At 43.0% G+C, this 27721-nt stretch overlaps 1 protein-coding gene across 1 annotated transcript in view; it reads right to left on the reverse strand.

Moving 5' to 3' along the window:
• Ano6 (anoctamin 6) overlaps positions 1-27721 on the reverse strand; it is a gene marked incomplete in the record, with an annotated part of 184263 nt that overhangs the window by 50242 nt on the left and 106300 nt on the right. The window contains 6 exon segments of the mRNA XM_017796495.2: positions 2622-2756; positions 7342-7457; positions 8306-8419; positions 8632-8916; positions 10150-10215; positions 24936-25064. Coding sequence (XP_017651984.1) covers positions 2622-2756; positions 7342-7457; positions 8306-8419; positions 8632-8916; positions 10150-10215; positions 24936-25064 — 845 coding nt within the window.

Consider the following 27721-nt stretch of genomic DNA (forward strand, 5'->3'; position numbering starts at 1 on the left):
TGGGAATCCTCACACGTGGCTGTTGGGAATGTAAAATGGCACAGCCACTTTGAAATACTCTGGATATTCCAGTGACTCCATTCTTTGTTATAGTCTCAAGAGATGAGTGCACAGCAGACATATTTGTAATAGCCCCAAGTGTCAATAGCCCCAAACACCCATCAGTGGATGACTGCATAAGCAACACAGCAAACCCATGCAATGGTTGTATTTGGTCCCAAAGGGGACTGAGATATCAGTAAATGCGATAACAAAGAACCTTAAGTGATGTAGTGAACAACAGGAGCCGGTCACCAAGGCTGCATGCGCCAGTTTCACTTATGCAGTGTCTACCACAGATCCATAGATACAAAAGTTAAATTAGTGGCTTCCAGGGGCTAAGGGAATGGGGAGTTAGGGGATGACTGCTAATAGGCACTGGTTTCTTTTGGGAGTGATGAAATGTTCTAGACTATGACAGCGGTGCTGACTGTTCAAGTCTGTGAATGTACTTCAATTACCTGGATTGCAACACTTTAAATGGGTGAATTTTATAGTATATGAATATCTCAGTTAAGCTATAAATTAAACAATTTAAATTCAAGTAGGCATTTTATAGAAAAGGAACACCTGAGTAGCGTATATGTGTTTCCAGAAATACACAACTTAAATGTATCTTTTACAGCTATAAATCTGTGATTAAAATTCAGTGCAAGTGTAAAGGGATGTAAGTACGAAACTGAATTCTTTGCAAAGTGGAAGGATGGGGACGCAACCGAGCAAAGTTCTGTTATTTAAGGGTAAATGGGCATTCTCTTTCTCAAATTCATTCTTTAGATCTCAATTATATTTTCTATTCCTGTGACTCTAATATATACAATAAAACCAGACATATTTAAAACCCAGATATTCTTATTTAAAGATGTTTAATAATGAATTAATGCCATGTAGCTCTGAACGCAAACTTCCTTCCGTTTTCTATAATTTGTGAAGTGGCAGGTAGTGTGTGACCGTCGTGGTTGTTTTGTGAGAGGTGCTGTAAGAACCACAGGGGCGAGGGGGATGCCTTAGTGGGCAGCAGCACTTGCTTTACAAGCACAAGGACCTACGATTGCATCCCCAGAACCCACATAAAAGAGCTGAGCATGACTGTAGGTGCCTGTCTCAAAGGCTCTCTGACAAGTCAACCTAGCTGAAAAGTTCAGTGAGCTTCTGGTTCAGTGCGAGGCCCTGTCTCTAGCCAATAAGGCAGAGAACAAAAGAGGATACATGCTGCCCTGCTCTGGGTTCTGCACGTGCACATGGGGGTGTGCATACCCACACGCTTATGTGCATACACCACACACACCATGCACCCACACACACGTGCACGCACAAGGACCTTACAAAACTGAAACCTGTTTAGTACGAAAATCTCTTTTTGAGAAGCCTGGGGGGACGGAGCAGCATACGACACAGTAGAGGTGCCAAAGACAGACACAGGACAAGGCGTCAGCACTGAGCCCTGAGTCCTTTTGTCTTTTTTTAAAAAAAGAGTTTATTTGTTTATCTTTCACGTACGTGCTTTGCCTGTATATATGTAAGGGTACCACATGCATGCCTGGTGCCACTGGAGGGCACCAGATCCTCTGGAACTGGTTAGCTGCCATGTTGGTGACGGGAAGAGAACCCAGGATCCTCTGCAAGAGCACCCAGTACTCTTAACCGTGAAGCCAGCTCTCTAGTCCCAAATTCTCTTTCATGAAAAGGGAGAGTACTTCAAACAGCCATTGTGAGCACAGAGACAGGAAGCCGGTGAGTGCAAGGGGTAACGTGCCCATACGTCGGACCGTCACCCAAGCACCCTGCCTCAGAGTCAAGCTGACATGCTTCGGGGTTAAAAATGGTGCCACCATTTCCACGCTGGTGCTCAGAACAGCAATCGAGCTGTCACACCTGGATAGAGGGTGGTCCATCAGAAGACACTTAGCACAGTGCTGCATCCACTCTGAAGACTGAGCCCACCAAAAACAGACAAACAACAGTGCCACTCCACACAGGGTGCTGAGACCCAGGGACCCCCCGCCTCTTAGACACTGCCGGTGTTCGAGTTCCCACGTTAAACCACAGATAGATTCTCTGTCACTTAATCTTTTCCCCCTTGACATCGTAAGGGTTAATCATGTAAAACCCCAAACCACAACTGCTTACTTATTTTTCTAACATATGACTCAATATAGTTTAAGGTGAAGTCATTTCTAAACATAGGAAAGAAAAAACAAAAACAACAACAACAAAAAAAGCCCCAGCTTTCCCACTAAAGCCTTAAGAAAGCAGAGCTGCTCTTGGCCCAGGTCTCCGAGCGTGTGGGAAGCATTCCTCTGAAACCCGAGTTTCAAGGCCAACGTTCTTTTTCCTTCAAACAAAGAACTGTCTTAAAATATTGGAGTGCTTCCTAATGGTGCATGCTCAAGTTAGGGGCTGGGCTAGATCATCGGAGAAAAGTATTTTCCAGTTTACTGGTTACCATGCTCAGAACAAAGAGGATATATTACCCGGTGAGCATTCTGCAAGGAGTCATCTTTACCAAAATAGTCAAAAGCCAGTAAATACTTTTATGACTCATCAACCCTTCAGCGTTGCCACAGAGCTAGAGACATTACCTCCACGTGCAGTTATCCTGATTAAAATATCCATAGAGAAAGCAGGCCACGCCCACCACTGCAGCCAGCAGGAGCATCTGAGTGTAATAGCCCAGCCAAGCAAAGTAGATTCCAATCTTCTCTCCGTAATACTTCCTGAGGAAGACAGAAATGAGCTTGAGGACACAGTCACCGTGCAGCGTCATCCTGGCATTACTGCAAAGGCGGCTGAGCCCTATCCAGTTCACTTTTCCGGCATGTTCATCTCACAGCAGACCCTGAGTTCAACCACAGAGCAGAGAGTGCCACACACAGAGGCCCTCTCTGTTATGACTGTGTTGCCTGTTGAAGCAGACTGAATTAAAACAATCAAGGAGATGCAAACTGCTGGACACGGGGCAAATAGCATCCCCTTGTTTTCCATGAAGACCAGCAGCATGTCACACATTCTGGGCAATTTTCTTATTTAGAGATCTTATTCGCTCTTTCTTATTTGGAGAACTTCTTTTGCAGAAAACACGTCAATCCCAAACAATGAAAAGGTGAATCACCTGTCCTAGTATGTGAGAGGACATATTCCACAGCATGCAGTGAATCTCCCAAAACTTGGATGGCATCCAACCTCAAATATAAACTGTAATTTTTCTCCATATAAACATAAATAAGCTAAAGTTTCATTTGTAGTAAGTACAGTATGAGATAACTACAAATAAAATGGAAGAATTTTAATTCAGTGCCACAGACTACTGAGAAGATGGTCTCTCAAACAAAACACCTCACTTAGCCATCTTTCTGATTACGGGTAACTGAAGTCAGGAGAGGTTAAGCTGCATGCAGGTGGGGGAGGCCCTATGCTGTGGTTCAAGGTCCCTCTGACCAAATTTCTCAAAACCTCATCTTGACAACGGGATGGAGATGACTGAGGCATCCACCTGCCTCTAATCCCTTCACCCAGCACGTCTTCTTTCTCTGAGGTCTATGAACAGATAAAACACCTACTTTGGAGGAAATGGGAAGAGACTGGGACTGTGAGATCGGAAGAGGGAGAGCAAGGGAAAGAGCTGTCTTGAAGCGCTGCCACTCACCACCACAGAAAGGCAGGGCTAGGGAGGGAGCGAAGGAGGAAGAGGCTACTGGGGCGGCTGTGGCTCCGCTGCGTTTTCCACACCACCTCACTTCTGCCTCCACCTGTGGATCTGGAGTTACCAGCTTTGAGGCCTCTGTGAGATGGCACGATGGGAATGGAGCTGGGCTGGTCTCCTGAACTGCACTTAGAGGGAACGTGGCTCTGAGCACAGCCTAGATCCCTGGAAGGCTGGGTCAATGCCACAGGCAGCAGGCTGAAAAGGAAGGGCTGGGACCCACATGGAGCTGGGACATGGGAGGTGAAGTGTGACACTATTTTGTGATTGAGGTTCTGCTGCCTGGTTCATGGACAGCCAGGGAACAGCAGGATCAGGACTCTGCCTGGAGATAAGTCACCAGGAGGGGTTTGGCCTGTTCTTTTGTGTTTTCTCTTGAGCTTTCTTTCATATGTTCTTCCTAAGGTTTGGAAAAGTGTTGCCAAAGGGTTTGTGAGCTGGAAGCTTGGTCCCCAGTGTGGAAGCATTACAGGTGGTAGGACCTTAACACTGGCAGATCCTAGTGGGAGGTCACTGTAGGCATCACACAGAATAATTACGGACAGTCTTGAGATTCTGTTAGTTCTCTAGAAGACTGCATCCCGGCTCACTATGTGCTTGTCCCTCTCATGTGTGCCTGCCATGATGCCACTTGTCATAAGACACAGAGCTGGTACTATGCTATTTGGTCCACTTGAGATTAGATAATCTCTCAGGGAGCTTGTCCCTGGAAAAAACTTACCCTCCCTCCCTTAGCATCACTGATTGTCTGCAGCTCCTTAATCTAGAAGTGGGACCCTGTGAAATTCCCCCATCCACATTTGCCTGCCAAGTGATTCTGTTACTGTAAGGTTTTGTTAGACTACCACACAGTGGAGGTTTCAGTGGTACGGCTTCCCTGTCATGTCTGGAAGGCATCACCCAGCAGCAGGACTCTTGTCCCTCTGGCTCCTGCCATCTTTTTGGCCCTCTTGAGCATGATGTTCCTTGAGCCTTAGCTGTGCAGGCTGCATTGTAGATGTTGGTGATCTCATTTTATGTAAACAACTTGAGCGTCTGCAGGCCTTGTTATTCTGAGGCTATTGAAACTAGTTGGCTCTGAATACTCAGGGACAACTGGGTTGATACAAGCACAAGTATCATCTTTTAAAGTTTTATCTACAGGGTGATCAGAGTGCCTCTTTATAAGTATAATTCAGATAATACAAAAACAAAGGGGCCTGAGTTTAATCAAATTAAGTAAATGAATCCTTTTGAAATAATCTGGCAATTCTTAATGGCTGTTCCCTTCACGAGAGCAGACACAACTGGACCTTGTGCTCATAGAACAGCTGACACTATGTCAAGGATTTTGCACAAAATCATCAAGCTCCTGAAGAAGGATCACATCATTTACTAAAGTGAGCATGCAGGACAGGGAGGCATGTTCCACACCATGGGTGAGAAAGAAGCCAGCAAAATAAACTACAAAGAACTCTTGCTATAACCGAAGGAATAAAGAACTTGTCTAAGACAAAACTTGAGAGATACTTAATTCTTTCCTTTCTGTTTTCATGTATGAGTGTGGTATACACATGTATATGCATGTTTGCCTGTGTGTGGAGCCTGTGTGTGGGTGCATGTGCATGGGTGTGTTGTGCATGCATGAGGCAGATGCTGAGAATCTTCCACTGTATTCACTCAGGCAGAGCCTCTCAGTCAAACCCAGAGCTCACCGATACGGCTCATCTCCCTCGCCAGCTTGCTCTGGGGATCCCGTTTCCGCCTTCCAAGGTTGGAATCACAGGCAGCCTCCACACCCATCTGGCATTATATGAGGGTCTGGGGATCCAAACTCTAGTCCTCACACTTGTATGACAAGTGCTTTAGCCATGGCGCCCCATCTCCCCAACCTGAGAGATATTTTAGCTACAACATCTGCACTTCATTTAGACTCTGATTTGAGGCCCCCAAAATTATTAAATTGGTTTTGAGACATCAAGGGGATGTGAACACTGATTATTTGATGGCATTAAGCAATTACTGATTTTTTTCACAACGGGCATTCTGGCCATGTTTAAATGTGACCTTGTAATTTAAAAATGGATGTTAAGGAAATGAAATAACACTTGGGATTCTTCACATGACTAGCAGAGTGAGGGGGCAGAAAATGGGAGCTGGCGACTGCTATGGTCTTCTCTCACTTTTACACACGTTTAAAATCCCCTATAATTCAATGGAAACAGTTTGTTAATAAAAAGTCAAACTATGCAGGTGTTTCAAGCTTCTCACTTTAAAGGTCAAGCATTTCCCAGTGGTTGGGCACTGTAGGCACTGACTTGTCAAAAAGTGCAGGTGCTTGGCTCCAGGAGACCTGAAAACCAACTGCTCAGCCAATCCACAGCAAGTCCTACGGTCTCTAGTCCCATGGCATTCCGACTGCTTCCGGTTCTCACCTGGCCCACAGTAGCACCTCTGACCTGGTCTCCTTGTGCCCTGTGCCTCATAATCCATCCTCTTTATCTTTGCAAAGATGAATGCGACCTAATTACCTAAATGCTTAAAATACTACCATCACTTTTTATTGTACCGGTGTCTAAACTCCTTCCCACAGTGTGCCGTGCTCTGACTTGCGTCAGCCATTTCTCGCTCATCAGCACTGGTCTTCTGTATTTCTTTGAACTCCCAAATGTGTTTGTGCCTCAGGGCCACCTCACAAACTGTCCCTACTTGTGGAAGAACATTTTCCAAATCCCCAAAGTAGCAGATCCTTTTCGCTCTCTGGGTCCTAGTCCAAATACCACCTGCGCAAAGGTACCTTGACTCACTTTCCTATCCATCCAGATTTCTTTATTATTTTCATCATTTGAATTAATCTTCTTTGCTTGCGTATTTGTATTTTGTTTAGCTGCTCTTGGTTCATCTCTCTGCCACACTAAGGATCCTCCATGTTGCTCAAACCATACAAGTTTCTAGAACAGTCCACTTTGATATTTTAAGAAGATAAACCCTGAGCCAATCATAATTTCTTTTGAGGTAATAAAATGGCATCAAATGGCAGAAAAACGGTAAACCTGTGTTGCCTTACCATAACAAGTTAAATCTAACACTTATTTCTATGCAATAAAAATTTTCTCCAAGTTCCTGTCACGTAACCTTTAACCCCTGGGGAGATCCTGAGAGAGGGGAGTGTCTTTCCATTCATGGTGGGACCATGTGCAGTTTCTACCACTGTAAATCATAGTGGGACCTCCAGAGTTTGTGCTAATGAGATCATTGAGAATGGAGCTGGCCATGCCAGAAAGACCAATCATAGGAGTATCGGGATAGGGCTGCAAGCCAAGTGAGACTGGCTGGACCTGCAGGGATAGGAAGGGACTTACTTTGTTCATTTTCTGAGTACCAGTGACCAGATCCAGTGTAGGCCTCACTCAGTAAGGCCAGTGCTCCACCACTGTCTAGGAGCTAGATACTGAGACACTTAAGTGATGATCCATCCATTGCAAGGAAGCCTTGACCCAACCCTGGGCAGCGCAAAGCTAGGTGAGCTCCCTTGGCCGGACTACTATTTAAAAGCTGTGCTGTTCAGATGTCACCAGGGCACCTGAGTGCTCCCCACTGGGATGCTCCCTCCAGCTCACCTGATAAGGTCCAAGGGCTGCTTCTTGTATATGCTTCGAGGATGAGCCCATTCCCTGTACAGAAGGTACCGCTCATTAGGGCAGCTGGGGTCCTCTGACTGATAGTTGAATCTGCACTGAGAGGCAGAAAACAAGAAGGAAATGAGCGTCACCATCATCTTCTCACAAACCTGCCTGTCAAATGTGGCATATATACTTCATAGCCATTTGTGAAAAATGGGCCCTCACCTGCTGAAAGGGACAGAAATACCACTTTTCTTGGGGGTCCTTTTTGAGACAGGTTTTCTCTCTAGCCCCAGCTGCCCTGGAACTCACTATGTAGACCAGGATGGCCTTGAACTCAGAGATTCATCTGCCTCTGCCTCCCAAGTGCTGGGATTAAAGGCGTGCAGGACCACACCCGATCCAAGAAATAGCATTAAATTTTTAGGGATTCTAAATCAGGGTCTGCCCTTGGGAATACAGATAGAGGTTAAGATGCTTGAGTAGTGATGCTAGTAGCTCTCACTTCTAGGCAGCAGGGCAGTAAGTATGTATGTAGCTACCACTCATATGAACTAATACTTGGCATAAGTTTAATTAGCTGTCATAACAACTCTACAAGGTAGGACTATTATTACACCTTCTTTACAGATAAGAAAAGATAGGAAAAGAGAGAACAAAGGGCTTTCACAAGGCCAGCCAGCAGAGAGAGGCAGTGTAGGAGTTCTGTCCCAGAGACACTCGCACAGCCTAACTGCTGATCTAAATGCTGTGCGCATTGCCCAAAGAGAGGAACTCCTCGCTCGCTCCACACCTGCTCCATACCTGCGACAGGCTAGTGATGATGCTCTGGCTCTTTCCTGCCCTACAGCAGCTGGCGATCTCGCAGGATCTTACCTCCCTTACTCAGGGCAGGAAGCCCAGCCCCTCTGTGCTGTCAGCAGCAGAGCACGCAGACCTTGCCATTTGACACCTGACTTACGTCATGGAGAGGGAACGCTGCCTTGTAGATTCCAGAACTGACAAGTCTGTTGATCCCAAATTTGCTAACGTTGTTCATCACTTGGTATTTGACCCGAGAGAGGATGAAGTAAGCCTAAGACAATTCAAAAACAGACTGTGGTTTACAGGGTAGAACTAACCAATCCGATCACTGTTTACTGCCCGAACAGAAATCTGTCTACACTAAGATAATATTTTTGGCAGATTTTTAAACACAAAATAACACCACCCCAAGCAAGCCATGGATTACTCAGTAGCAGGTTCCGAATCACACGAAAGCAGAAGCTATATTGGGCTTAGACTTACGATGCGGCTTCTGGTAGCTGGGTTGAAGAAGGAGTCTTTATCAAGGATGTAAAAATCGTTCATCCGGCTCTTCTCAAATGGGGCAGTGAAAAACTCTTGCTCTGGCTTGATGAGGCTCTCGTCCACTCGGAGGACTTTGGTGAACCAGTTCAGAGTGCCGAAGGTTGAGCGGATCTTCAGGTCGTTGGGCTTTAGAGGCAGTTTGATGTGCATGATCTCAGCGTAGGTGCATAGCACATCCCATGGCGCGTGCACCTTTACAAACACAAGCTTGTCATCTGAGACCTGCATCAGACAAGAGAAACGCTGACCAGGAAAGCAAATCAACCATTTCCACAATTTTAAAGCTCATATTTTTTGTATGTTCTGCTAGGCTTTAAAATAAATACACATGTACCTAGCATGGAGACAAAAGGGACGGTAATGCCAGATTTGCAGACGATTACACATTTGTACTTAAATCTGGTAGTTTTGAATCAAGAACCATAAAACCAGTAATTTTTCAAAAGTGAATCACTTTTGTCTTTATTATGTGGGTGTGTGTCTGGGTGTGTGTATGCGCGTGTGGTGTAGGACGAAGGTCAGAAGAGGATGTCAGGGCCCCTGAAGCTGGAGTGCTTGTGAGCTGCCTAGTATGGGTGCTAGGGACCAAACTCAGATCTTCTGCAAGAGCAGTATGTGTTCTTAACCACTGAATCATCTTTCCAGCCCCAAATTAACAGTATTTTAAGTGAGAAACTAAACTACTAAATCTAAGTTAGTGACTTAAAATAGCAACACTGGAATATCCATGGCAATACTGGACTAAAGAAAAGAATGTAATTTTCCAACCCTGGAAATGGGCTCCTTAATGTATTTTATAAGCTATTCATTATGTTATGTAGTCATTAATGAGAGAGTTATGTTCATTGATATAGAAATGCATTCTATATTAAATAAAAAAAGAAAATCAGGGGGCTGGAGAGATGGCTCAGGGGTTAAGAACACTGTTCTTGCAGAAGACCCGGATTTGAATCCCAGCACCCACATGGCAGCTAACAACTGTCTGTAAATCCAGTTCTAGGGGATCCAACAGTCTCTTCTGTCCTCCGCAGGCATTGCACGACATGGGTGCACTTACCTACATGTAGGCAATACACGCATACGCATAAAATAAAATAAATAAAATATTAAAAAAAGAAAACCATAAACCAAAACAATAATTCTCATTTGAAATAAATAAATATACATGTGTATCTCTATGGGTGCACACATGCAGAAAACAGAGGACAGCTTTCAGGAGCCAGGCCTCTCCTGCTACCGTGAGAGCTAGGGATTGAACTCAGGGCATCAGGTTTGAGTAGCAGGTGCTTTTACCAATTGAACCATCTCCCCAGCCAGCAATACAGACTTTGCTCGACTCCCTTCCCATCTGTGGCTGGAGCATGGCCATGGCCGCGTGTTTCCCTTAGTTCCACATGGTACACAAGTTCCCAAGGGCCACGGTTAGCCAAGGGTTTCAAAGACACCAACACTTACTGATCTTGTTGCTTCTAGCTGCAGGCCATGGCAGATGAGGTTAGATTCGTACGCTTGTCTTTTTCTCTGACAAAAGACATGGGATATATGTTAGACTTTTAGTTTTATGAAAGGCAGAAAAGACCCTTTCTTTTTTAAAGGAAAAAGTAATAATAAATACAAACTATTTTGGCCTCTAAACCCGTGGAAGGAACTGAGACCCTGTGGCTCATTTTCTTCATCTGTTCAAACTTCACTAGTTTCTTCTTTAGATCTTCATGAGGGTTTAAGTTAAACTTCACAAAGCATGCAAATGAGCATTTCCATTTCTAACATGAAAGAAGACAAGCTGGGACAACTCTTTCACTGACGACAACTGAAAATAGACAACCCTGCCCTCCAACTACAGCAGTCACATACTAGTCTGGAATTGCTGGATGGAGGTCACGCACTTTACCGAGGGGGCACTACTTGCAACTTGCTACTGTGAAGGGTCAGAGGCAGCAGCCCTGAGCTGTGGCACTCAAAACACAGGCAGCAGCTAACAAATGTAATGTGAACAATGGCACATGAAGAAGGACAAAGGTCAAAGGCGAAGGAATACAGTCAGTGTGTGGCGAAATCTGAGTCCATGTGGAATCCTTGATCTGTTTTGCAGAAACATCAGAAACAGAATATGGCTTTCTTTGTAGTTAGTAATGGCTGTGCAGCACTAACAAGGTGTGACCATTCCCGGAGTGTCCCAGACACTGTATGTTTAACTGCTTGCCACACTTTGAATATACATGCCATAACTTAGAGAAGAGCTAGCAAATGCTAGAACTTTCTAGAAGGCAGGCATGCAGCTGGCCTGGAAGCACCTGACAGAGAAGACTGGAGGTCCTGCATATCCCCCTGGCTCCTAACAAGTGCCAGGACCCTCTGGCTGCACCCCAGCTATCTCTCCAGATCATCTTCAGGCATCAGGGCCCTTTCTGCCCCTGGCTTGCCACATTCCCAAGCTCCCCTTGGGAAGTTAACTCAGGTTTGCTTTATTTCTTCTATCAGCAGCATCTCTTCACCCTAGATCTGTATCTTGTTGTTTGTTCCCTCATGGAAGCCCAGGCCTTGAACCTGATAACTTCTCTACTACAGAGCAGAAGCAAGCACTTTGATCCTAGTTCAGCCTAGAGCTTAACACAAATGATATGCCAAATACATGGTTGTTGAAAGAATACACAACAGTCCCTCCTTACCCACAGCTGTGTTTGTTACAATTTCAGACTTTAGCAACAAAGCTCCAAAAACAGTAAATGGAAAGTTCCAGAAACAAACATACATATTTTATATAATATTACATTGTATAATATATATTTCAAACCAGTTTATTTAGAGTAAGTTCTAAACCACATGCTGCTCTGAGTACCGTGATAAATTCATCCTGCTCCATCTTGTCCTGGACGTGAACGATCCCTCCGCCCAGCGTATCCACACCACCTGCCCAATCATTACTTAATAGCCACCTTGGCAATAGGCTGAACCATCACAGTATCACAGTGCTTCTGTTAAGTAACATCAAAGTCCAAGGGCAGTGGTACAATCCGGGTATTCCAAAGAGAAGTCACAAAGTGCTGTTTTTAAGTGAAAAATGAAAGCACTTAACTTCATAAGAACACAACAGGCTGAAGATTGCTAAAGATGTGTGGTGAGAATGACTCTTCCATGAAACTGTGAAGAGAAATTCATGCTACTGATGTCACACTTCAATCTGCAAATGTTACGGCCACAGCGTGTGGTGCATTTTAGTGGGAAAAGTATTACATTTGTCTGGTGTGTGTGTGTGTGTAGCACAGTCTGGTACTGCATATGGTTTCAGTATCCATGGCGGGGATGTGTCTCTTGGAATGCACCCCACAGATATGGGGAGAGTACTGCACTCAGGGGAGTATTCATTTATTAAGCGTTTGCTAAGATCTACAGAGAAACTATCCAATGACCTAAGACCTTCAGTACATGACTTAAAGGTTTATTCGTGTGTTTCACAGAAATGTGACAGACATCTCTTGTTCTTTACAGGCATCTAACATCCCCTACAGCAGATAAAATGTACACACTCTTCTTTTCTGGGAAGGGGGTGCTTTGTGACGTTTAGGGTTTGGCACATGAGTTATGAATGCCCTGAAAAACCTAACTCCTGCTCTAGACTCTGAATTGGAAGCTAGCGCTACCATACAAGCAGAACCCACTGCGGGGGGGTGAAAAGGAACGCCAGCTCTGGTGGCAGCAGTCACGTCACCGAGGAGCTTTTGGTGACCAGCAGTGGTGTGAGGAATTCCGGTTAGAATTTATTACTTTTGTTGTGTGATGAAATAACTGAAAGGAACAACTTAAGAAAAGAAGGCTTTGCTCTCCGAGATTTGGGTCATTCGCTGCAGCAGGAGTGTTTGACAGTGGCCTGTTCACACGGTAGTGGACAGGAGGCGTGGGCCAGAACCACGGGTCGTATATCATCATCTTCAAGGTCCTGTCCCTGGTGATCTGCTTCCAACAGTGAGGCCCCACTTTCTAAAAGTTCTACATCATTCCAAAAGAGCACCGCCGGCTGCAGAGCAGGTGTGTAAACATGAGCCTGGGTGCGACACCTCAGAGCAAACGCTAAGAGATAGGAAGCTTCAGGCCCAAGGGAGGTTCAGGCAGAGGAGGGACTTCTCCAGTAGTTTAAGGGGTGTTTTTAACACGTAAGTGATGGTAGAAAATAAATCAGGTGTTAGGAGCCTTGTAACAAATTCATTGCTCCACTACAGTTAGGCCCCTGCTGTCTCCCTCCTGGCCACCAGCCATGCACCAGGGAGTCACTCCACATGTCCATCTTGCAGATCTGCATGCTCTGTGAGTGCCCTTCCTTCCTCATAGAAACAACAGCAGCCTTTCACTAGAGGCCTGTGGGTTTCCACCTGTCTACGATTAGCTGCTAAGACCATCCCTCTTCATGATCTATGAAAGTCACCCATGTATCTATCTTCTTGAGCCTGCATGAGAAATGCCTTCTACTTTTCATACTGCTCTTGCTTGACAGCTGACAAATGTTTCCCATTCTAAGACTATCAAATCTTTCCACAGCCCTTCCACTGCCACACCTGCCCTTTGAGATGTTGATGTTTTAATCTTGGTATCACTAATACTTAAAGCGAGCCTATAAGGCTACGTATGCAAGCAGTAAATGTCTAATGAATGAATAAACTGAGTGAACTGTGGATTGATGGTTCCCCAGTATTCGGAAATGGGCTGAGACTGCAGAATACTACAATGCAACTAACGGGCTCCGTCATCCTTAGCGCCCAGTGAACCTTTACTTGTGGGGATTGCAGGAGATGATGGCAGAAGAGAGGTACTGCTTAGTTCTGGGGTACAACAGCATCAGACAGCACCAGGCTTCCACAGGCTGTAAGGTTCCCAGACACTTCAGGCAGTTTAATAATGAGAGGACAGAAGAGGTAAGGTTTAGAGAGCTGGGCTATTCTGCCATCAAACACATCAATACAACACTCATGCCTGGGTAGTGACAGCTGTATCAACTGTAAGCAAGCACACTGAATGCTGATCCAGACCCTGTCTCTTCTCTACAGTTTCTGAATGGAGAATAAAACTTCTCACTGCCTTCATGGGACTCTCTCCTCTTATATTCGACTCTACCCCCAACAACCCCTTCAGCCCTTACGATTCAGGTTTTTCCTCTTCTGGGTCAAAGTTAGAGTCAAAATTCAAATCCGAGCTCTTCCATTCGTGACCTCTAGGATATTGGGCAACAATCTGAGATGAAACACCATTTGTCTTCATCTCAAGAGTCACAGAAGAAACAGCTTTGCCTTGGAGGTGGAGATTAAATGTGACTATAGGTAGAATTATACAGCATGCTGCCTGGCACTTAATCTCCTCCACTCTGCAGGTCTTAGAGACTCACCAATCCTTTCTAACACCAAAAGTCTGAAGGGAAAAAGGCAATGCCTATCCACTCTGCCTTTACACTGTACACCCCAGTCCCTGCAATGAGATGCCAATAGCCCATTCATTATAAAGGAACTCTTAGAAATGGATCTTAATCCTCAGCTAGTTGGCCCTCCAACTTCTGGACTCTTCTATGCTATGAGGCCATTTTGGTCCTTAAACTACTAGTACTTAGGTATTTGATGAACATACATATTTTCCTCCCTCTGAAGAAGATGAATGTATCTGCTGATCCCCTGTCACACTTCTGCATGTCCTAAGTCCACTTATGAGCAAGGGAAGCACGTGAGATCATCGAAGACACAGAAAACATAAAAACTTTCTTCAATCTCATTTTAAAGCCTTGATAATATTCTTTCAGGGAGATAAGACCATAATTTTATTTAGCCAGCCTCAAATAATTAGATATTTAGATTGTTTATAATTTTTCACTATCATGAAAATCCTTGTAGAACAATCTTTGTGCATCCTTTATTACTTCCTCAGGGTACAGTACCAGAAGTAGAATTGTTAAATCAAACAGTGTATTCAATTTTAAGTGTTTTAATGTGTATAGCCGTACTGCCCTCCAGAAAGGTTGTACTAATTTATCCTAGTTTAGTTCTTATTTAGTTCTTTACAAGGAACTCCCAAGACAGTTACCCGACTTCTTTTGAGATAACTGGTAGACCCTGGAATTAGCTTATAATGCCTTCTATTTCACCACGAACTATAAATGCTTAAACAATTGAATCATGGAGAGGGCACTTATATTTACTTGAGTGTTACTGTAGCATGCTGGTGTTACTTGAAAGATAGTTATTATTTTTCTTTGGCATGGCAATTCACAAAGAACCAGTGGGATATCTTAAAAATTGATCAAGCCAGTTTCATGTGTCAAGTAGCTAAAGTAAATTAGCACACATGCTCCATTTGTCAAACAGGCATAGAGCAGGAAATGGCTGCGTGCTTAAGAAAAGACTGCTGATGTCTCTTTAATATGAAATCATCATCTTTGCGTCTCTGTGGAATTTACATTTGCATCAATAACCATTCTTGACATTTGAAGAATACTGATTCTTCAAACTGTCTTCCATGTTAAAACGAAAGATAATGAATACTGCATATTGACTGACACTGTCATTGCTCAATAAATATTTGTTAAATAAATGAACGTCTGCAGAAACAGTTTTAAACTAAAATTTACCTCTAGGGCTTGCTGGAAAACCTTGTACATGAGACTTAAACCTAGACTCTTAAGATTTGTACTGGGCAGCAAAAAATGATTAGACTTAAGTCTTTCTTTTCTTTTCCTTTTTTAAAAAAGCCTAGTCATAGATCAAATTGTGCTGTAAATTCCTGCATCTCTAGGGAAGCAAATCATCTGCACTGCAATGAGGTCAATCTTCTTTCCTGGCTCTGGAATTCTAATAAAACCAAAGTGACTAATCACTGAGGACCTGCATCCATCACTGCAGTGGAGAACCCAGTCAAGAGCTCAGAGCAAAAGAGGACAAGTGTACCTACCACCTCCAGAAACAGTGTTTTATGCTTCTGTTGAGAGATGAATAAAGCTGTTAGAGAAAAAAGAACGTAGAGCAATTAGGACTGAAGGGCAGACTGGCATAACTAAAGAAACCTTCTGTCCCTGAGCACCTTAGATTACCTACTACACGGCTCACTGACTACTGCTGTAAAGGATTTACCTGTGAATTACACGGTGCAAACGTTCATTATAAATACCAGTGGCTGCCATTTTCTACCTGGGGCCCAGCTTTGGCAGTGTAAAAAGCAGGAACTGCGGAGACTAAGAAGTCAAATTATAGAATATTCCGTGATTAAGTATAAATTACTTGGGATTAATGAAACACGCAGAGATTAATTTCAAATATACTTATAACTCTGTGAGGCAAAGTACTTGTGGTTGTGTCATTTTATTTTCCATGTGTCAATGTTTGCAAAGCCTACAAAGATGCAGGAGGAGTCAAAGGAATTTAATTTGTAGAAAAAATTACTAATTATTTCATGTGCAAAAATAGTTTATTAGTTACACAGTATGTACTCCAGAAGGTTGGTAAGTAGAATACATAAATTATTTAACTGCAGCTTAATTTAAATTCATCTGTTGGAGATAAAAAATTTAATGTTAGTGGACCAGAGTGATGAGTAATTTACTCAAGTGGGTAATGTGTGCTCACAATGGGACAAACCTAGACGAGCATTTTAAATGACAAGCACAGAATGGAAGTAATATTTAGCTGAAGTTCAATTTCAAACTTTACTTTTAAAATTATCATTGTTGATATAATTGGAAAGAAGCACTCATGGGGAATTTAAAAAGTAAATTTTCATAGATAAAAAACATCTGTAATCTACTGTTGAGATAAAAGAAAAATATTTTTGAAGTGCTTTCCAAACTTCTTTTTTTTCACCTTATTTATTATTGTTATTTTATGTATATGAGTGTAAGTGCACCTGTGTCAGGTAATGCCTGTTGAGATCAGAAGAGGGCATCAGATCCCCTGAAACTGGAGTTATGGACAGTTGTTAGCTATATTGTGGGTGCTGGGATTTGAACCCAGGTCCTCTGCAAGAGCAGTCAATGCTCTTAACCGTTGAGCTATCTCTCCAGGCCCCAAACTTACCAACTTCTAAGAACAATTTGGGAGAGCATATTTACAATGCAGTCATGGGCCCTTGGCCTAGAGATACTGATTCAGTAGGGATAGGATGAGGTCAACCTATTTCTAACAAGCAGCCCAGATGACTCTTTATCAGATACCATTAAGAAATGCTGCTTTCTCCCTGTTCTGACTTTTTTCTAGTTCCCTGTCTAGAACTTGTAATGCTAATTACTCTTGCCTTTACTTCTCCTTCACATCTCCTATTCACAATTCAAGGACTTTCTTTTCTCCCTAGAGATAAGAGTTATGCAATTTGGGAGTCTTTTAGATAGACCCACTGAAGGGGTACTCCAATTGCCTCACCCTGCATCCCTGTTCAGCATGGAAGAAGCCAAAGCAGTCTGCTTCCTGATTCCCTACTGGCAATCTGGGTAACCCCTTCAGAGGATGGTGTGATAAGAATAGGAGGTAGGAATTGGCTAGGCAGTTAGGCTAAAAAGACTCCAAAGAAAAGTAGCCAGCTTCTTGGTTAAAAGCCAAAATGTCCTTGGGCCTCTTAGCAACATTCTCTGTTCTAAAGACCAAAAATGCCTAAAGTATCTGGGAGCTTGTATCTAATCCTTAAAAGATTTTAGGGTTACCTCTTCAGAGGGGGAATGTTAGAGTAGCCAAAAGCCCCATAAAAATAAATAAATCCAAGAAGAAGAAAGAGTATATGAAGTTATAAGAAAAAAGTGATTGGGAGATATGGGAGGAGTTGGAGGGGAGGGAGTGGGCATGGACTTGATCAAAACACCTTATATGCATGTATGAAATTCCCAGTAAATAATTTATTAAAAAAACAAAAAGAGATGCTGCTTTCCAGAGGATGGGGAGGAGTGCTGTGAAACCCTGTCTGCCGGACACTGCACGGCCCTTGCGCTCATGAACTCTCAGCAGCTGTGGTTCCCTACACAAGACCCACAGGAGGCAAGATGGGGCTGTCAATATTCCATCATGCGTGGGGGGCGGCTCACACGGCCCTGCCCCTCCCTGAAGACCTACTGACAGTTAGTGGTTGTTGGGGGTGGGGGCATTTTCTTGAGGGGTGCAGCTCCTGGTAAGTTGCTCCTGCTCGAGTAAATCCCCACTGACCCCCAAATTCTCATGCAAAACCAACAAAGCAAAAAATACAGGAAGGTAAGACGGGGACTTGTGTAGATTCAGCAGGACAGGCAAGAGAAGGGGCTGTGGGAGTGGAGATGGCTGCTACCTATTACACACACGGACGAAACTATCAAAAAATAAAGAAACATATTTTTTAATGAAACGTGTTCCAGGACACACCTTTTCACGCGCACTGTCAGTGCACACAAGTGGCCTTGCTGTTCACCCCCTCCAGCTTTTCCTGCATGTGAATGTGGTTGAGGAACCCTGACTGCTTTTACAGATGGCTTTTAGGGAGGTGAGACACAAGGCCAGACCTCAAGAGAAGCAATCAGCAAAGAGTATTTTCTTCACAGCTCTCTGCATGCTCCAAGGTCTTTGGTGACCCGACACACAACCATGAGACCTCGCTGTCCTCTGTCTGTCTAGGTTTAAGCCCAATGGTAGCTCTCATTTTGGAAATAAATAGCAAGATCTGAATTCAAGGTGGTTGTAGAGTGTACTCAAAAATGTATCTACCATGCTTATACGTGAAGCACAATTCCTGGCTGCAGTAAAAAACTCCTGATTCTAATTCAATTTCTTTTAATCTTCAATTTTCATATTGCAAGTAAGAAGGAAAGCAGAGAAAAAGATAAAACCAATAAAAGGAGCTCCTTACATTATTAAAGAATCAGAGATAGATCTGACTTCTCTCCCTAAAACACAAGACAAAACACCAAGTTATCTGGGAAGGCTGAGCCATGGAAGAGTAGCTGTGAACCTGTCCTTGTGACCTGTCCTAATGTGAACCTCTGGGTTCCAAGTCCCGGCCCATCTGTGGGGTCCGCTCATCTAAGACATTTTCACTTAGCTCTCATTCCTCATTCCACAGCTTTCCTTACCATCCCTTCCTTGTTTTCAAACTGGAGAGAGTTCCAGTCCGTCCAACTGCCTCCCCCTTTGGGAGGCTCCATGGGCCCCTCAGGAGACCCTCCTAGTCTGTATTGTGCTGAAATATTAGCTCACATTATTAATAATACCCTCCTATTTTCTCTGCCAATGAGGAAGCTCAGAAGCGAAGCTGCAGCTGAATCTCTAACAGGAACAAAACCTTACGGCTTACAATAAATCACTTTGTAACTTAGATGCGTAATTCATTTAAACTTTTTGGCCTTTGTATTTCTTTCACTCTGCAGTATTAACATAATTACTTTTGTTCTTGTTTTATGTCTTCAAATGACTTAAAAATAGGCTTTCCTCTTTCTCCCTAATATTTATTTACTTATTTTACTTGAAAAAACCTGTATTTATCATCTACCACACACTCATTTCACATATCTGTACCTGCACTACTTAACACACATATTACCTCATATTTATTTTGGGAGGGGTCAAAACTAGTATCTTAGCAATTTCCAACATTACAGTACATTAACTCTATCACCACGACATACAACAGACCTCTTGAGATTAGTCCTCCCAACTGCAGCGCTGCACCCTTTGACACACGTCTCCCAACCCCTCTTCCCACAAGATACTGGTAACCACCACTCTGGTCTCTGCATCTATGAACTATTTTTAACATTCCACATAAGTGTCAAATATTTTCCAATACCTTATAAACTATTTAATGTAGCATAAATGAGTAGGGACCTAATAAATACTAAATCGTACACAGCTTGTCAAAGACAAGAAAATATTTTTAGTTATCTACATTGCTGGGTAATGTCTTATTAGCCAGAAATAACCATATACAGCCCACTTTTGGTAGCTTCTTTATCTGTGAATTCAACTAAGTGAGGACAGGAAATTTTTGAGAAAACTGCATCTGTAACACATACAGACTTCCCCCCTGGCCATTATTCATCAAATAATACAGTTTAAAAATGATTTTTAAACAAAATTTACATTGCATTAAGTAAAAATACAGGGATGATTAAAAGTATATAGAAATATATATGGCTATATGCGAATATTGTGCCATCTTACACAGGACTTGAGCATCCTCAGATCTTGGTAACCAAAGAAATCCGAGAAGCAATTACTGGTACATGCAGAGTCTATATGCCTACACTTATGTGCCTTAGAATCTACTTAATCGACAGCCAAGTTATTAGATCACTTCCGTGGATTTTCAGAGTGCATTTGATAAAGTTCAAACCCAGACATTATAAAAACCCTTAACTAAAAATAGAAGAAAGCTTTTTACATTTTGGAAAAGAAATCTACCAGGAATTTGTACCATAGTATTTATTGGTGACTTTTTGTGGCTATTTCCATTAAAGCCATGAACAATACAACTATTATGATGGGTTACTAGTTTTAATCAAGAGGTCCCAGCCATTATTGCACTTAGACAAGAAAAAAACTAAGAGAAAGTAGGTAGAAGATGAACAGAACTGCTCCACAATATGGGCTCCATTTGAAAAATAAGCAGCATTGGACACCATCAGAGCTAGAGTTTATCAAAGTACCGTCACAGACATAAAAATCAACGGGCTTCTTTTATGCAAATTAAGTCACAAACGACAATTTAAAATGTTTTTGACAAAAGCAAATAACTAAGAACAGTTAATAAAGATGTACAAAGTCTGCCTAGACATTATAGAACTTTACAAGATATAAAAACTCATTAAATGGAGTGCTGTACTGTGCTTATCATACTAAAAGATTTTTACGAACTTTTAAGCATTTCTAAAGGAAATTCATCCAGCTTCTAGGCAAACAATTCCACCTCAGGCCAACAATGCCCAATAACCTTAAAGGTGCACAAGATTGAAAACCAGTTAGTATCTGGAAATTTGGATAAAATTATAAGTTTGATCATCATTAATTTTTAAATTCTCTTATTTTTCAGTCTCTGTGAGCCAGAACTTTTTGACACATACTACGGAATTCTTAAGGCCAAATATGAAAAACAAACACTTTCATATCTACGATTTTCCTCAACTTCATGGAAACTAGGTTAACATCTACTTTTAGGAATGGACGGAAATTAAATAAAATGCATACTGAGGGCCACACGCACTGTTTGCTCTGTGGAGACGCCGCCATCTTCCTTCACATCACATGGTTATAAACACATCTGTCTGAAGGGGGGTAAATGTCCCACAAAACAAAGTCAAAACTAATCAATCCTACAACTTGTTAGCCATTTATTAAAAAGTAGAGAGAAAGAAGCAATTACTAGCAAAACTGAACTAGAACTGAGAAATGAAGGGGAATTTGTTTTACTTAAAACATCTTTTCTCTTGACAATATATATCAGACCTAGTTAGCTGCAGTTACCATGTATGGTGCCAGACACTGCTAACAGCTCGTAAACAGCTATTCTTTCCTTCTCCATTACAAAGAAAAGACCAAACATTGTTCTGATCCTGGGTGATCTGGTGACTCAACAGATAAATTAACCAATCTTGACTAGCATGTCCCAGTGAAGATAATGTGAGTTATCTTACCAGTCCAATCCCCTTGGAATAAACAGGGAAGGGTTCAGGATACCCAAGGATAACAAACTCCTTGGCCACACCAAGTCCCTGACATAAAACGGTGCAGTATTTGGGTATAGCCTGCACACATTCTCCTGTATATTTTAAACCATCTCCAGATTTTTAACAATACCTAGCGCAATGTAAATGGTTGTTTATATTATATAGTTTAGAGAATAATGAAGAAAAACATCTGTACATGTTCAATACCGGCAATTTTTATGAACATTGTCTGTCTGTGGTTGGCTGAGTACGTGGTATGAAGCCAATGACCATGGCTGGCTGGCTATAGTTCACTTAGAAGTAGACTATGATACGGCTGGGGATGTAGCTCAGTCAGTAGAATGCTTGCTTAGCATACGTGAAGCTTTTGGTTCCATCCCCCTAAATGTACAAACCCTGGGTGGTGACAAACACCTATAACCCCAGCGCTCAGGAGGTAGAGGCAGGAGTTTCCATAAGGTCATCTTTGGCTATATAGTGAGTTCAGGGCAAGCCTGGACTATCTGTGACCCTGTCAAGGGGCGGGGGTTTATGGTCTATGCTAGACAATAAATTGTAGAGGTAAATCAAGATAGGGTCCTTCCAGAGCACCCCCCTTCCTGTCTGGAGTTGCAGCAATCACCTCATAACCAAGGGAACCATGTTTAGGAAGAGCTGGCACACTGAGGACCGCAGGGCAAAAGGATGAAGTGCCTTCATGTACTCAGTAAGTCATCTAACTCAGGACTGGCTCCATCTCCGGATTACTAACGTACTTCCTTCAGCACTTAAGCCATTTTAAACTTGGTCTTCTTGTGACTTGCAAAATAAAAATCAAATTGATTCTGTGCCAAGCACAGTATAGGCTAAATAAGGCTTGTTGAAACAATTTACAATCACCCCCCCCAAATATCCAAACATGTAATTCATGTTTTTAAAGGAAGTATCAGGTTTATAAAGTTATTTTACTGATATAAAGGGATAAAATTACATGCTTTTTAGAGGTTTGGCTAGAACACTATTTTCTCTTGCTCCTGGGGAGATGCAGGTTTCAAAGCTCTGCTTATATTTTTGGTGTCTCTGGCTCTATCAGAACCATCGTTCCACAGCCCTAAATGCACTTTCAGTCCTCTGGATAAATCCTAGCAAGGCAATCTTGGTGTTGTTTTAGGAAATCAGTATGATACACACATGAAACTCTTCCTTCTAAGGGAAACAAGACTTTGAATTGCCTTTCTTTGGTACTCAGCCCTTACAAGGAATACAATGAAGCTCAAAAATAGTTGTCTAATTAATAAAAACCGTGATTCTGAAGCTGGGCCTTGAATTCTGATAGAGTATAAATTAAGCCATATGTACAAATGTAAACTGAAAACACTTTAAAGCATAGCTTGTAAATGCCAACATCAAGGTTCATCACTCAGTGAGCTTGAGGATTGCCAAAATTAATGGGCTTTTTCCTCCTGGTTGATGAGAGCTAGCCTGGGACCTGTTTCTGTCTAAAGCAAATGTAGTTACTAATGATATAAGCAGCTCAGGGCCCTTTACATGGCAGTGAACCCAGAACTGTTTCCTTTTATACTTTAATGGACTGGGTCTGTTTCACTTGCTTTATAGAAACTCAGCCCGGCTCTATCAGCATATGGCGCTCCAGGAATATTTGCTGATAGAAACTATGGATGCACAGACTATACCTTAGTCTTAGTATCCAAGGGAAGTTGACTGAGTAGCTACTTTACTCCATGATAATACTGTGTAGCAAGAGTTGTACCTTCTTATACCAGGGCATGCCAAATACAAAGAGCAGATACAGAATTTATACATATGACTTAATATGTATTCAAAGTTTATGTAACATCCACATATGCTTTTTTCTTTTTTTTAATACTTTTGAGACAGGGTCTCCTTGTAGCCCCAGCTGACCGGGAACTCACTATGGAGACCAGGCTGGCCTCGAACTCAGAGATCCACCTGCCTCTGACTCCCAAGTACTGGGACTAAAGGAGTGCGCCACCACGCCCAGCATGCTATTTAATCTTAATCATAACTTTGTGATAGGAGCTGGGATTCCATTTTCCCGAATCTAAGATGCCACTGATTACACGGTGAGCCAATATTTCACCACCAGTAAGAAAAAAATTCAACCAATTAAACTATAATATACCATTTGTAACATGTACACTTATAGACATCTACATGCAGGAAAAAATAAATGGTACAATATTGGTGGAGAAAGCTGCCTGAGGCGCATGGCCAGTCCTGCCAGGGACCCCCCCCCCCACTTTGTCTGACAACATGAACAGTACTGCAGTCACTGCCAGGCGCCACGCGGGGAGGAGGCACGAGCTCCCGCACTGTCCTCTCTGCCATCCTATCTGCCCTTTGTGCTGATGCTGGAACCACCTCCTGGATTTGGGGAGCCTCTGTGCAGCCCAGGTTCCTGAGGACCACAAGAAGCAGAGCCCCAAACCCTAAACCACATGCCCAACAAGAATGCCACCTTCGACTTTGGCAAGAGCGATGAACACACGTTTTTGTTCTTATACCACTGTCACCTAAGGACTTGTTCTACAACTCACATTACCCCAGCTAGGGCAGTGGCAGAATTTGAATCTGACACTCATATTCTACAGCCTGGGCTCATTCTGTTGAACCAGGTGAACATAAAACCCCATCCAAACTTAATCTTCTACAAATTTAAACACATAAATAAAACAATATTAAACTGTTTCACCTTACAAAAAGAGTTCATCATTTGTTTTCAATGAATGAGCAGCATAAAAGATCAAGAACTGGTACATTTGGGGATAAAGTATAGAAAGGGACAGTGAAGGCCGACATGTCACAGTGTATGCAGCACGTGTGTGAGCGGGGAGTATAACAGCGGGATGATTTTCAAAACGGACACAAGGGATACACTTTCCTGTCCTCCCAGTTCAGTGCAATCTGGGTTTAGGTAAAGCAGTTCTAGCAGCTGTGAGAGCCCTGGCCTAGTGTTTCAATACCTCAAAGTACCAGTGGCCGATTCCTGACACAGACGGAGGCCAAGGACAAGGAGGCAGCAGTCAAGGAGCCCAAGGAAGGAAGGAGAGAGAGCACCGGGGGCCAAGAGCGCAGGGGCTGGACTCCAGACGGGAGGCTGGTCGCATCTCCACCACGGTCGGGCCGCACATCATAACCTTGCGCAATCATTTCACCTCTCTGTCCCTCAACTCTCATTCATAAGTGGTGTGAAGAGTGAGGCGAGAAAATGCATGCGAACGCACCCCAAGTGAGCCAGGAGGGATCCCCAGCTGCCGCTGCACTTGTCATTAATGATTAGCTTCCTGTCCCAGCAGGTACAAGCAGCCATGCCTTAATGTAAATCTTTTCTGCACAGCAGAACACACAGTTCTTTGAAAGTGAATGTGCCTACACTATGATGCAAGATGAGGAAGTTACGGTTTCGAATTAAAATCTCCTATTAACATGCCTTGAAGGCGCACGTAGAGCGAAAACAACGTTTGGTTCACGATGTTCAACATCCCTTTCACTTTACTGCTTATAAACAAACCGACATAAAATCGGCACCCGTTTTCTCATTTTACAAGAGCAGAAGACACCGAGATAGAGAAGCGCTCACCTTTTGCTTTTCATTTGAACCCTTTTTAGTGTTCTCCTTTTTACTTTCATCTTCATACACAAGAACAAAGTCGATTCTGCGCAGGCCGTCATTAAAAAAGAGGGAGTCAGGCTTTCCATTAAATTCTTCCTGTATGGAATAGATTAAAAAGAATAGTAATGACTGTTTGAAAAGTGATGACAGAAAAGTGTTAGGCTTCTAGCTCTCACAGTTCACTGATGTGCTCACGGAGAAAGAGAAAAACATTCCCCCTAGTTAGGTGACCCCTGAAAACTCAGTCTACCCTGGGTGAGAGAGGTCTGACTTGAGCAGCTGGGCATCAACCTACAAACACGTGGGAACATATGTGCATAACAGTTGCCTCAGATTCAGCCTGCGCCCACCGCACAGGGGAGCTGGGCTTGAAAATGAGCAATAATGGGGACTGAGGGACTGAAGCAAGTAGAAAAATACAATTTTTGATTATTTACCTACATACATACATATATATGCATCTATAGTTTTACACACACACATACAGAGAGAGGGCGATTCGCTGTGTATCCCTGGCTGGCCTAGAACTCAGAGCTCCACCTGCTTCTGCCTCCTGAGTGCCATGATTAAAGACGTGTGCCACCACACCCAGATAAATCTCATACTTTTTGTTTTATTTTCTAGATTTTAACTGTTTTCACGAATTTTTTCTAGACCTCATCACTTTACAAAAGGCATCCGTTTATAACTTTAATCAAAGCCCAAAAGATGCTTCCTTACACTCAAAGTCACATTTGTTACTGGTGTTTGTACCCAAATATACCAGCAATGTCACCTTAGCCACAGCTAACACATTTAAAAAAATTAAGTAGCGACAATAACAAATGGTCATCAGTTAAGAGCATCAAGGATCGCAGCCTAAGGTGGGAATGGTGGTCCGGCCCTACTGAAACCCCAGCACTAGCAAAGCTAAAGCAGGAGGATCAAGAAACAGGCCAGACTGGCCCACAAAGAGGCCAGACTAGGTTAGCTACACTGAGACCCTGTTTAAAAAGAAAGAATGAAAGAAAGAACATGGCATAAAAATAAAGAATTATGGCAGAATATACGTCTAGTATAATTTCTAACAAATTCTGTTCCCATACGGACACAATGGACTTAATCTGCTCTGAGGACAGAGAGTCTGTGTTCTCACCCAGCCTGTAAACAACGCCTATGTGGACTTCGTGTTAATGACCAGACTGCTTTGTAACGGATAAATGGTAAATGGGGAATTGTGTTCTGCAATCATCTGATGGAACCACTTGTGTGCCACATTCATTAGCTGTGATTAATTCTCTTCTGCATTCAGTGTCAATTCACGCAGAAAGCGCCTGAGTTTACCACCACCACGCAGCTTCCTTTCCTTTACACTTCTGAGAAGAAATTTTTTTGCAACATGTAAGAAATTGCTACTTGTTATTCCTTTCCTCTCTTCCACTACGGAGTGTGTTGAAGGCTTACTACTCTGACTGCGTTCCCCTCGGCAAGCTAATCCACCTGCAGAATAACCCTGCCAAGGTACCTGCATCCCAGTCAATGCCACCATGAACCTCGTGACTCTGCCTGGAGACCTTTCCTGTCCAGGACACCAAATATTCAAGGAAAATAGACACATGATCATCTTGGGCTGACAGCACTGCCCAGATTTTAAAAATCTGCTATTTCAATTATTAATTAATCAGCTTTGAGGGCGAAGTAAAGATGCTAAGCCCTGCCTTTTTCATTTCAGTCCAAGAGCTCTTTAGGTTCCTTTAATTTCCCTTCTTTTCAACAAGTTTACTAAGGGTAACAACCAAGGCAGCTGCTACAGGGAAACTGTGTGTAGGGGAAAACCAGGAATAGTTTCTCAGAACGGCAGAGGGAAGTTGGTGGTGTGGGACAGTCAGTAAAGCCTGGTCATCACCAAAGATGTCTGACAAATGCACAAACAGCAACTGGTTCTCAGGAGCCTTGATGGGGCATAGCAGGCACTCCCTGTAACTCTGAACAACCAGGCCTGCAGGGCGCAGCGTGTCTGTCCGGGCCCCACACTCTCGTCCTGCGCGGCCCCTGTACAGTGGCACAGACTGGCAGCTAGTTTCCAAATCAGCAGGTGGGCACACGTGCCTCTTGCATGGGATTCAAGACCATGGTCCTTTCTTCAGAAGAAACCCTCAATGAGTTGGTGATAGTTGCCTGTGTGAAGCAAGTAGGTCAGATCCTAACAAGGTACTGCTTGAATGTGCGGCCAGGGACAGGGTGCCGCTTCCTACTGTGATGGAATCCCAATTTCTCACCTACCAGGTAAAAAGAGGAAGAAACTAAAGCCTGGGCTGGAAAGAACATGCAGCAAAGAAATTGGCCTTCTGGCAGGCCTAACTCATACCACAGACCATGAAAATGACAGACAACCTAAAAAATTCATCTCCAGTACTAGAGAGATGGCTCAGCGGTTAAGAGCACTATCCGCTCTTGCAGAGGACCAGTCAATTCCCAGGACCCACATGGCGGTGAACAACCGTCTGTAATTCCACTTCTAGGGGGATCCAACACTCTCTTCCGACCTCTGAGGGCATTGTATGACATGGGTGCACTTACATACATGCAGACAATACACTCATACACATAAAATAGAAATAAATAATTTAAAAAATCGTATCCTAAAGCTTGACTTCGTTCAGAGAAAACAGAGTGTTAATATTATTTTAAAATAAACTTTGAGCATCTTTAATGATTGATAATTCAGAGGTAGACTGTTCAATTCCTCTCTTGGTATCTACCTAATTCTGATG

The sequence above is a fragment of the Nannospalax galili genome, unplaced genomic scaffold (genome assembly GCF_000622305.1).
Source record: "Nannospalax galili isolate Female #2095 unplaced genomic scaffold, S.galili_v1.0 scaffold232, whole genome shotgun sequence".
In the NCBI taxonomy this organism is placed as follows: Eukaryota; Metazoa; Chordata; class Mammalia; order Rodentia; family Spalacidae; genus Nannospalax; species Nannospalax galili.